This window comes from Cebus imitator, unplaced genomic scaffold (assembly GCF_001604975.1).
Source record: "Cebus imitator isolate Cc_AM_T3 unplaced genomic scaffold, Cebus_imitator-1.0 Scaffold125, whole genome shotgun sequence".
NCBI lineage: Eukaryota > Metazoa > Chordata > Mammalia > Primates > Cebidae > Cebus > Cebus imitator.
Window position 1 is genome coordinate 348,478 of NW_016107440.1, and position 11,500 is coordinate 359,977.

General features: G+C 43.2%; 1 protein-coding gene across 5 annotated transcripts in view; it reads left to right on the forward strand.

The window, feature by feature from the left end:
- The first annotated feature begins 3,948 nt into the window (after nt 1–3,948).
- Nucleotides 3,949–11,500, forward strand: part of PPP2R2A (protein phosphatase 2 regulatory subunit Balpha) — a 78,305-nt gene continuing 70,753 nt past the window's right edge. Inside the window, exons 1-2 of one of the 5 annotated variants that reach the window (XM_017540381.1) lie at nt 3,949–4,282; nt 6,139–6,213. In XM_017540381.1, the coding sequence (XP_017395870.1) occupies nt 4,276–4,282; nt 6,139–6,213 (82 nt within the window). In that variant the 5' untranslated portion in view covers nt 3,949–4,275. Of the gene's footprint in view, nt 4,283–5,662; nt 5,821–6,135; nt 6,214–11,500 lie in introns of those variants that run through there. The other 4 variants (XM_017540383.1, XM_037742665.1, XM_037742664.1 and 1 more) reach the window with 4 other exon arrangements.

Here is an 11,500-nt window from a genome sequence, read left to right on the forward strand (position 1 = left end):
CCAGGTACTTGGGAGTCAGAGGCAGGAGAATCACTTGAACCTGGGAGGTGGAGGTTGCAGTGAGCCAAGATCATGCCACTGCTCTCCAACCTGGTGACAGTGTGAGACTCTGTCTCAAAAAAAAAGACTTGTGCCTGGTAGCACTATGTTTGAAATGCTAAATGGGCATCTGGAAATGTCACAAAGGTAAGTAGAGGTGTGTGTCTGCAGTTTCAGGGCGAGGACACAGCTGGAGATCTAAATTTAGCAGTCCCCAGTATATACATGGTATTACATGGTATTTACATATGTGAGACTAAGCGAAGTTGCTCAAAGAATGCATAGTTACACAAGGGACCCCAGTACGGAGGCTGAGGAGACAGATTACCCTAATATTTATTTATTTATTTGTTTATTTAGAGACAGGGTCTTGCTCTGCTGTCCAGGCTGGAGTGCAGTGGTATGATCATGGCTCACTGCCGCCTCAACCTCCTGGGCTCAGGTGATACAGGTAGCTGGGACTACAGGCACATACCACCACACCCAGCTAATTTTATATGTATATATATTTTGTAGAGACAGGGTCTCCTTTTGTTGCCCTGGCTAGTCTCAAAATCCTGGGCTCAAGTGTTCCTCCTACCTCAGATTCCCGAAGTGTTGGGATTACAGGTGTGAGCTACTACGCCCGGAGACCACTCTAATATTTAGAGGGTAGTCTAGGAGGAGGAGCCAGCAAAAGAAACCACAAGGAATGGCTATACAGGTGGGTGGGTTGAGTGGGGGGGGGCGGTGACCAATAACGTGTCAAGGGAAAAAAAATAGAGTCTCAAGAAGAAGGGATTGATGGATGATTTAGAATGCTGCCGGGAAATAGAGAAAAATAAAAACAGAGATGTGACTATTGAATTTGGTAACACAGAGATCGTTAATGACCTTGACAGAGGCCATTTCAGTGCAGTGGTAAAGGGGGAGGAAAGTAGAGCAGTGTGTGGTGGCACATGCCTGTAGTCCCAGCTTTTAGGGAGGCTGAGGCAGGAAGATCGCTTAAGCCCAGAAGTTTGAGGTTGCAGTGAGCTATGATCATGCCATTGCATTCCAGCCTGGGTGACAGAGCAAGACTCTGTCTTTTTTTTTTGAGACAGAGTCTTGCTCTGTTGCCTAGGCTGGAGTGCAATGGTGTGATCTCCGCTCACCGGAACCTCTGCCTCCCGGGTTCAAGCAATTCTTCTGCCTCAGCCTCCCAAGTGGCTGGAACTACAGGCATGTGCCATCATGTCCCGGTAATTTTTTGTGTTTTTAGTAGAGACCGGGTTTCACCGTGTTAGCTAGGATGGTCTCAATCTCCAGACCTCATGATCTGCCCGCCTCGGCCTCCCAAAGTGCTAAGATTACAGGTGCAAGCCCCCGCCCCTGGCCAAGACCAAGACTCTCTTTAATAGAAAAACAAGAATTTTTTTTAAGAGGAAGATAGGCAGTGAGATGGACAAAAGCAACCCTTGACTGAGCTAGCGGGTGTTGTGGCTCCTCTTCCTCAGGGGCATTCTGATGAATGGAAGTTGACTTATGGTCTTCTGACAGGGCTGTCCAGGGCCCAAAAAGAGCCAGGTCACTTATACCACGGTGCCAGGGCACACTGGCCCTTGATTATCAGAACCATGTCAGCCCATTCCACAGGCATGAAGTACCCTTGAGGCTCCAAATAACGTTCTTAAAACAGCACCTGGCACGTAGTCGGTGCTATATGAATTTTTGTTATAATTATACCAGTTTCTAGGCAAGCTTTATTGGCTTCTAAGAACAAATCATTTATGTAAACCAAATCATTTTCAGGATGTGTAAAGTCTATGTTCTTTTTTCCCGTCTGTCTTTCTCTCTCTCTCCCTCTTTCTGGGTTCTGGTTAGGATAGAGAGCTCTCTCTGGAGAGTCTAGCATAGAACCACCAAAGAAGGGTCGAGCAAATGAAAAGGAAAATAACTGAAGGCATATCCAGAGAAATACATTTATGAAAATACCAACATTGAAGGAAATATATCCTACAGTGCATTAAAGTTTTGTACCTGTTATACAGGTAGCCAGAAGATGACAGATAAAGGGTGGATTTTTGGTTTTGGTTAATTCATTCGGTTAATTCATTGGTTAATTCATTTCATGCAGAAATGGAGGAATGATCATGCAGTAGTGCAGTTGTACCTTTGGAGGAATTTCAGGTATTGTGTTACAGTTCCACTGTTTTAGAAATCAAGAATATGGTAGAAAGTGGAGATGGTGGGGGCCAGGCGCAGTGGTTCATGCCTGTAATCCTAGCACTTTGCTAGGCTGAGGCGGGCGAATCACGAGGTCAGGAGATGAGATCATCCTGGCTAACACGGTGAAACCCCGTCTCTACTGAAAATACAAAAAATTAGCTGGGTGTGGTGGCGTGTGCCCGTAGTCTCAGCTACTCGGGAGGCATGAGAATCCCTTGAACCTGGGAGGCATAGGTTGCAGTGAACTGAGATGGGGCCACTGCACTCCAGCCTGGGCGACAGAGTGAGGCTCGGTCTCAAAAAAAAAAAAAAAAAAAGTGGCGATGGTGGGGAGGAGGTATAAATACCTTAAACTCCCCCTTCTTGGTCTCCAAACGCCTTTATCACTCCATTCAGCCTTAGGCCAAATTCTGGATGCTTTTGCAGGTGGTTTTCATGTGTAAAACGTGCATATCTATCTCCTAGGAGTATTGCGGAGATGGAATGCGATATGTAAAGTGTGCCGTATATAGCAACTGCATCATTAGAGCATCTTTCAGCAGAAGTGCACATCCCGTCTTAGCTGATGACTGGCATTTCCTGTTCATTTTTTTCCTTCTACCTCTTAACCTTACTGACGATGCTTTCAATACAAATCTAATAATAACGGCAACTAACATTTATCATGTGCTCAAATTAAGTCATTTCATCTCGCCAACAATCCTATCAGGTAGGACTGTCATCTTCATCTGCTGAGCCTTGGAATCACGTTAGGCAGCCTGGCTTCAGAGCCCAGCTCTTTTTTTGTTTGTTTGTTTTAGATTTGGCAGGAACGCATTCTGTCTCCCAGGCTGACAGCTCACTGCAGCCTTGACCTGCGGGGCTCCAGCAGTTCTCCCACCGCAGCCTCCTGGTAGCTGAAACTGTAGGCACGCCATCATACCTGGCTAATTTAAAAAAAAAAAAAAATTTTTTTTTTTTGTAGAGATGGGTCTCCCTATGTTCTCCAGGCTGAACTTGGAACTCCCGGTCTCAAGCGATCCTCCCGCCTCGGCCTTCCAAAGTGCTGGCACTACAGGCCTGAGCCACCGCGCCCCGCCCTGAGCCCAGCTCTTAAGCACGGATTCCACCATGTTTACTTAGCTGCAGAGACCCAAGCTACTTCTTGGGCCATACCCTTCTCACCGCAAACTCAGGTTTCTGTTAGAAACCACCCTTAGTGGCCGCAGTGCCCAGGACTCCCGCCTTGGTTCCTGGGGCCCACGCGAAGGTAATTTAATTCACCCAGATGGAAGCAGCCCAAGCGCGTCCCTCTGAACCCCGTGAACTTTCATCCCGGCTGAGCAGCGAGTCTGCACTGCTGTCCCTTCCTTTGTGGTCTCAGGGCTGACGCAAAGCGACACTTTCTTAAGTAGCAATACGGGTATTCTCAAAAAAGGCACAGGACCCCAAGAATCCCTGCAGACGAGCACGTTAACTGGACAGCTGAGCCCGCCCCAGAGCCCTGGCGCTACCGCGAGGGGCTGCGACACCGCGAGGCGCAGACAGCCGCGGCCTGGGGCAGGAGGAGCGGGCAGAGGGAGCGCCACCGCGAGACGCGGGCGCGGCAGAGGCCGCGCAGGCCAGGACGCCGAGGGCGGGGCAAGAGCGCAGCAGGAAGGGGGCGTGGCCAGGAGCCCGCCCGGCCGCTCCCCCGCCCCTCCCCCTCCGCTCTCCGCCCCAGCCCGGCGGCTCCGCCCCGTGGGTGACGTCACTGGCCAGGCCAGCCGGCGCCATTTTGAAAGTGGAGTCGCCTGCCCCTGCCGCTGCCGCTGCCGCCGTCGCTGTCGTAGCCGCCGCCGCCGCTGCCGGAGAAAGAGCACGAGCGGGGAAGCCTTAGAGTGAAATCTAGCATCCTGCCGGCTGCTCTGCCCGCCCCTCCTTCCTTTTCCCCCAGCCCCCGTCCCCTCCCCCCGCAGGTGCCATCCGCCGCCATCCGCCCTCTCTACCCCCCCATCCCCAGGTGAGGGGGGTGAGTTCAGGAAGCGGAGACCCCGAGGAACCCCGCAGGGTCACCATTTGCAGCGCAACATGGCAGGTAAAGGAGAAATCCCCCTCGCCCCCTGACAAGGCACCGTTTCCTTCTTCCTCCCTCCATCACCCCCTAGCGACCGCCCTCGCGCGGAGCCACGGGGCGCCCCTCGGGTTTGAGGGAGTGGGGTCCAGCGGGGTGGGGTGGAGGCGGGGAGGGCTCGGAGGAGGCGAGTGGTCGCGGTGAGAGCCACTGGGCTTGGAGAACGGGGCTGGCGCCGTGGCGGAGTGGGGGTGGGGTGTGCCGGCGAGCTTGGGGTGAGGCGTGGGTGGGGCGGGGTGGGGGCGCGTGCAGATTTGTCTCTCCCGCTCGGGAGCCGGGTGGATCCTCTCCCACCTCGCCCCCCGTCTTTATTTTTATTTTCTCCTGCAGGTCTTCATTTAATTTCTTTTTTTCCCCGGGCTGCAAGCCGCCTTGGGTGTATATACACATTATTTTGCACTGAGAAGGAAGAGCGCCTTACAAGTTAAAATGCAGTGGGGGCATATGTGTCTTTTTTTCCCCCCACTGTGGATGCCAATATTTTTGAGATTGGAAGCCTAAATTTTTTGTTTCAAACCATTTCCTTTCCGTTTCTTTCCCTCTTCCCACCAAAGAGTGCAAGGCCTTTCATGTACAGCAAGTTGCATGAAAAACATAATTTCAACTTTCCGTTTAACATGTTAGCTTTTTTGCAGATGTCCTTTTCCCAAAAGGGTTTGGTAGAGTTAGTTAAAATAGTTGCGGAGTTCAGAGATATAAATAGTAAGGAGGAGAGAGATTTAGGTAGAAGCTTTGTAGGGGAGGGGAAAGGATGTAGAGAGAAAACCAGTTTGGAAATAAATTTAGCAAGGAATAGGGGTGACAGGGGAGAGAGAAGTAATGTAATTGCTTTGAGAATTCTTTTTGTACATGTTGGTGTTGCTAAATCTTTTCCTTCATGTAGTAGAATGGGTTCCAGATTTAGATTCAGTGTCTTTCTCCCTGGAGCTTCAGGACGTTTTCACCGTTTCGTCCTCAGTACTTGCACGTGAAATAGAAACATTCCGAGATTAGACCAGTTTTCCGTGCTGTGTTCATAATTTAGAGAATTAAACCTTTTGAAAAAGTTAACATGTCGGATTGACTTAAGGTTTGCCATGAAACAAGTTGCTTGTTGGCCTTGTTGAATGATGAAATGAGATTAAAATTGTTTTGCACGAGATGACATACTAGCAAAATGAATTATTTGCCAGATCCTTTGGAGTCGAGGGATGAGTTGAAGGGAGGCAGAACAAGCTTCCTTTGACAGTCTCTTTAGCAGCATTCATTTTGGTTTCTTTTCCTCTCTGTCTGGAGCCAGTGATTTGCTGGTAATGAATGCAAAGAAATGGGTGTAGTGTTTGCTGTGTGTGCACTTGGTGATAGGGTTCATATGAATCATTACTCCTCACCCAGGCAGTAATGTTCCCGAAGTTTTCTCTCCGTTCTATGTTTCATGGTAGTTTAACCTTATTAACTCTTCTGCAGGCTTTTTGTACACTTAAAAAGAAAACTTTTTAACTCTTGCTATTTACTTTTTTCTGGTAGGTCTTGCCTGAGTGTAAGGCTTTTATGATTTTTGAGAGGAAGGGAGGTTTGTGAGCAGATGTATAATGACCATAGAACATATGCCTTTAAATATTTCATACCTGGAATCTTTTTTTCTGTTTAATACAATACCAACTATTGGGGACTTAACCTTCTTCCAAACTGGTGCTGTTGGTGGTAGTTGTGCTCTTGGTGGTAGTTGTATGTGTGGGCAAAACTAAGCTGTTAGTATCATGATCATGCCAACCGTGGATTGTTTACGAGAGTCAACATGAGCAGAACTCAGTTTTAATTGGTATGTTTTCTCTTTCCAGGAGCTGGAGGAGGGAATGATATTCAGTGGTGTTTTTCTCAGGTGAAAGGAGCAGTAGATGATGATGTAGCAGAAGGTAAGAAAGCATTTAATAATGCAAAATTTGGATATATAATTTTTTCAGAACTCTTTCCTGAGGGATTTCCTTGAAGCCGAGACTACTAAAAATTCAAGATGATTTTGTGTTTATTGTCCAAGAAATGTAAAAACAGTTTTAAAAGTTACCTTTCTGAAATACAGCCTTGTTTCTTTTGTAATTTATGCCTTGTTTTTATTATTTTTACTCTGAATTTACATGAAAGGAGCAATAGATGATTAGACGTATAGAATCATCACATGAAAGCTCTGAGCTCCATATAAGGGTTTCTTTGTTACATAAATTCCACATAGGAATAAATGGTGATGCGTTTTTCTGTTTGTACATTGTTTTTAGATAAGTAAATTGAAATAGGTGCCATCAATGTTTGGCTCAGAAACATTCTTAGCAGCATCTTTTATTTTTATGGGAAGATTTTTAACTTCTTTTGACTTTGTCTGCTGTGGGAATGTAATGCTGATTGGCATATTCTGTGAAGAGATGGTAGCTCAGATTATTCATTTTGTTGCCTGTCTGGTATTTAGGTGGATAAGACAGTAACTGCTATGCATATATCGCTTGTCTTCTAGAAAGCTGCTATTCTTGCTGCAGGTAGAAACTGTGTTTGATCAATTGAAGTACTTATGTCTAATTTTCTCCCCAAATTTGTTGACTGATGTGTTTCAGAAGTTGAGTTTTGAAACTTCAAGGTCGTACATTTGTTTGAGATGGTCTTAGGCAACAGAGGCATTTCCCATAAAGTAGTTGCATTATTTCATTGCTCAGAAGTGTTAAAATTTGAGCTTTAATAGTATTCTGTGTCTTGAATTACAGTAGGAATTTTCCAGACAAAACTCAAGATAAATTTAAACGTACTTTTTGAGTTTTAAAAAATTGTTTGGTGAAAATTTACAAACCTTTTTTCCCTAGATTGTGTTGTCCTCATATTTCTGACCTGTCTGTAGAGTACTGTTTGGAGATTTTTTTTCAGGTGGTGGATGGTAGGAGATGGCTTTGCGTTTAGACAGCCGAATGCTTTTATTTGCTTGTGTCAGTGTCATTCTTAATGAAGTGTCTGTTTTAGAGTGTGGTGAATCCTATGGGAAGCCAACTGGCATGTGCTATATCTGTCATATTTTGCAGAGCTCTCATGTTCCTTTTCTGTTGGATCCTCATCTGTTTCTTAGACAAGAAACCAGTAACAAAAGAGACTGACTGATAGTCATACAAATAGTATAAATCAGGGTTTTCTGGTGAAGTCCGTGGTGTTTGACTTGTTTAGAGAAATAAGTCCTAACTTCAAGGGAGGAGTTGTGTATTACTCATGTTGTAACTCCATTACCTGTTAAATAGTAGACACTCCAGTATTGGATCATTAGTTCTGTGCTGTTGTGTAATACTCACCAAGTTTTGAAAGTGCCGTATACTTGGAAACTGTTCTTTGGTTGAATTCCATTTACTCCCTTAGGAAAGGTCCCCTAAAAGCTGAGCACTGAGGATACTTGTTGTCTAGAACATAAACTCTGCCCACAGGGAGCTCATGGTTTGCTTGTTAAACATTAGGCAGAAAGACCACATGGCTTTTATTTAATCAGAAGAAATTGGTATTTCAAACTGAACATCATTTAACTGAAGCAAATAACTTGTGATACAGAGTAAGTCCTCACTTAATGTTGTCAATAGGTTCCGCGACTTTAAGCAAAGAAAGCAACTTAAAATCATTTTTTGTCAATACTGTAACAAGATGCTGAGCAGAAAGCTAAGTCGAAGTTTTCAAGAACCTATTGGCCATGTAAAGTTAGCAGTTAAATCAGTTATAGTTTCCCTTTGCTAATACTTAGTAGCTGCATTTTTCTACTGATTCATTAAGTAATTTTCTTTTGAGGTTGTTAAATGTTATTTTAACATAAGCATATTTTTAACATCCTAAAATGCTACTTGGTATATATATATATTTTAGTAAAAAAAAAAATTTTATCTTAGTAAAAATATGTACTTGTTCTAATAGCTATTGCTATACAAATATATTAAGTATAAAGATCCAATTTTCAATGACACCACTTTGTTTTTTTTTTTTTTTGCATACTAGAGTTTGCATATTATAGTCTTGTTTATTTTACTAAGGGAAGCTTTGCTTTTCTGAAGTAAAATAAGATTATTAACACATTTCCCCCCCCACCCCATGTTTAGACAGATCTCTTAAACAGGTTACATGTAGGTCAACTTTTTACTTGCCTGTTTTCTGTTAATGATGTATCTGGATTGTCTCCATATTGTCTGTCTTTCTCCCATCTACATGCAGTCAGCTGCCAGGGCATACCATTTTTACTCTGTAATGCCTTAATCTTCTTTGCATACCTGCTTTCACCTCTATTTGGGTTTGCACTCTTTCTCATCTGGATTGCAGTAACTTCCTAAATTATTCTCTGCTTCTTCATCCTATGTTTTCCTTCTGAGTTAATCTTAAATGCAGTCCCAGTTTTGTCGTTTTTCTCATAAATCTACAGTGGATCACTGTCCACTGGATTAGGAGTTAAGTCAAACATGTCAGTCTAGAATGTATGACCTTTGTCCTGTATGGCTTCTCCTTTTCTCAGTCTATTTGCTGCTGTGGCTAATGATCCAGCTAAACAGGTACTGTTCTTCAAAGGCGTTCTATGCTCTCTCACTTTTGAGTTTTTGTTTTTTGCTGCTTCCACCTTGGGATGCCTGACAGTCCTCCTGCAGTTCTCTTACCTGGATCCTGCTCATGCTTCAAGTCATGCCTTTAACCTTTTTGCTTAATTCCCTCTTTTGGAAATACCTATTTTTTAAATCTTTCTTTATAGCACTTCGTTGCGTAGATATCATATTTTGCACCCCACATCTCTACTGTTAGATGCTACAAGCTTAGTGCAGGACTGATTTATCTTCGTACCTTATGCAGGCATGAAACTGCTCTGTCTAGAACAATGCCTGGCACACAGTAGTTGAGTATTGTTTGACTGAAGGAACATAAATGTTATTGTTCTTAGGTTTTGAAAGGGGGTGAGAACTGGTAAAAGGCAGGATGATCGAGATGTACTTCTAGCAGTCATGGATTTATTTACTTGGTAGAATTTTTAAAATAAAAATTTTAAACGCTCTCTGCAGAATCATTGGTAGGCTTTTTATAACTGAGTTGATGATATACAACTGTACAATAAATATAAATCAGAGGACCTTGGGTTTTTACCCTAGCTCCAGCACAAACTAGTGTATGTCACTTGGGAACTGGGGTTAAGTACTCCCCTGCGTTCCTGTATGTTTAGCAATGAAGTAACAAGGCTGGATTAGGTGATTTCTGCTTTTCCTTGTACTCTAATCTTGTTAATTTCCAGTGGCATCTAAAAAGAAACAAGCCAAATTCTTTTTCTTTTTTTTTTTTTTGAGATGGAGTCTCACTCTGTCAGGCTGGAGTGCAGCGGCGAGATCTCGGCTCACTGCATCCCCTGCCTCCTCGGTTCAAGTGATTCTCCTGCCTCAGCCTCTTGAGTAGCTGGGACTACAGGCACGTGCCACGATGTCCGGCTCATTTTTGTATTTTTAGTAGAGGTGGTTTTGCCATGTTGGCCAGGCTGGTTTTGAACTCCTGACCTCAGTTGATCACCTGCCTCTGCCTCCCAAAGTGCTGAGATTACGGGTGTGAGCCAGCAGCCATAAAATTATTAGTACTGGTAATAATTACTGGTAATTAACACTACTGGTAAGCTAAATTGTTTGAGATACTGGACTCTCTAGAAGACTTAAGTCAAAAATAATTATTACTAGTAATATATTTTATATTTTTAATTTTTCTTTTATTGATAACTTTGTCATGAGACGGTAGGTAAGAGCACAGACTCAGGTGCTAGGCTGCATGGTTTGAATCTTAGTCATTTATCAGTTGTGTGATCATCTCTTTGTGCCTGGCTCCCCTCTACAAAATGAGGGTAACAGTAAAACCTGTCTTACTGTTACTTTGATGATTAAATGAGTTTATACACATAAAATAGAACAGTACCCAGCACAAAAGAATCTTATGAGGATTTAGATATTATTATTACTTGAACCTTTATTTTATTCTTACTTTGAAGGGAGGAGTCTTTGGGGTATGAGTAAATTGGGGAATTGTCTTTAAAGCCTACTAAAGATTTCTCAAAGTGAAGGAAACAGCATGTGTGTATTTTATACATATTCTTTGAATCCACTAGTAATAAATTATAAAATACATTAAAAACTAAGCTATAGGTTTAGAGACACATACGAAGCTGGTAAAACTACAAAGAAAAGCTATGAAGTAAAAGAAAAAAAGTACTGTAAAAAATACTATAAAAGTCAGTGTACAGGCTGCTTTGAAGCTGTTGGGAGGGAGTTGTGATTGGGAAGGCTGGGGAGGCATCTTAGGGGCTGCCTTGACTGGGATGATGGTTGTACAGAGGTTTATAAAGACTAACCTAGACATTTTCGTTTCAATTTTTGGTTTTCTTTATCAGTCAGATTTCGTAATAAGAAGTTTTTAGTTAATACTGTACTACAGGATTTAGGATGAAAAGTGGCAGTCCCCTAGCTCACCCGCTCCTTAATCCCTAGGCCGACTCCAAAGAGGAGTAGTTCCACTCTTCTGCTGGATTCCTTAGTGCGTCATTTCCTTTTTGGGAATAAAATGATATTTCTATATCTTATCAATTTTAGACATTTCCAGCTGACTTCCTCCTTTAGTAGATGACGACTAAGCTGTTCACATTGTCACCCCATTTCTCTCTCCATTGTGTCGCGGTGTTACATCACACGCTGTGGTTAAATTGGATGTCAGTGCTCATGTTGTTGTGACCATGCCCTCGTTCCCTACTGAACCTGTAGTGCTCAACAATGTTTATTTCATCCTGAAGAAAATACAGTAGTTGCTTGTTTATTAATTTGGCTATTTTTTTTTTTTTAATACGTAATCATTCTGGAACATTACAGAGTATGTATAATGACATAATGGACTCCCATCACTCAGCATTGTCAACGGCCAGTGCTGCCCTGTTTAGGCTTCCGTCACTTGACCCTTTCTCATCCTGTTGTTCTTTAATAATGAAATATTTATTTTTAAATCTGAATTTAACAAGATAGAAAGCCAAGGTCATTTTTTAAAGTCAAACAGTAAGGAATTTTCTCCTAAGATTTTTTTGCAGTAGCAGTTCTGATAATGTGTAGTTTAAATTTTACTTGTCGAAGTATTAAAAATTCAAATACATGGCCGGGCACGGTGGCTCAAGCCTGTAATCCCGGCACTGTGGGAGGC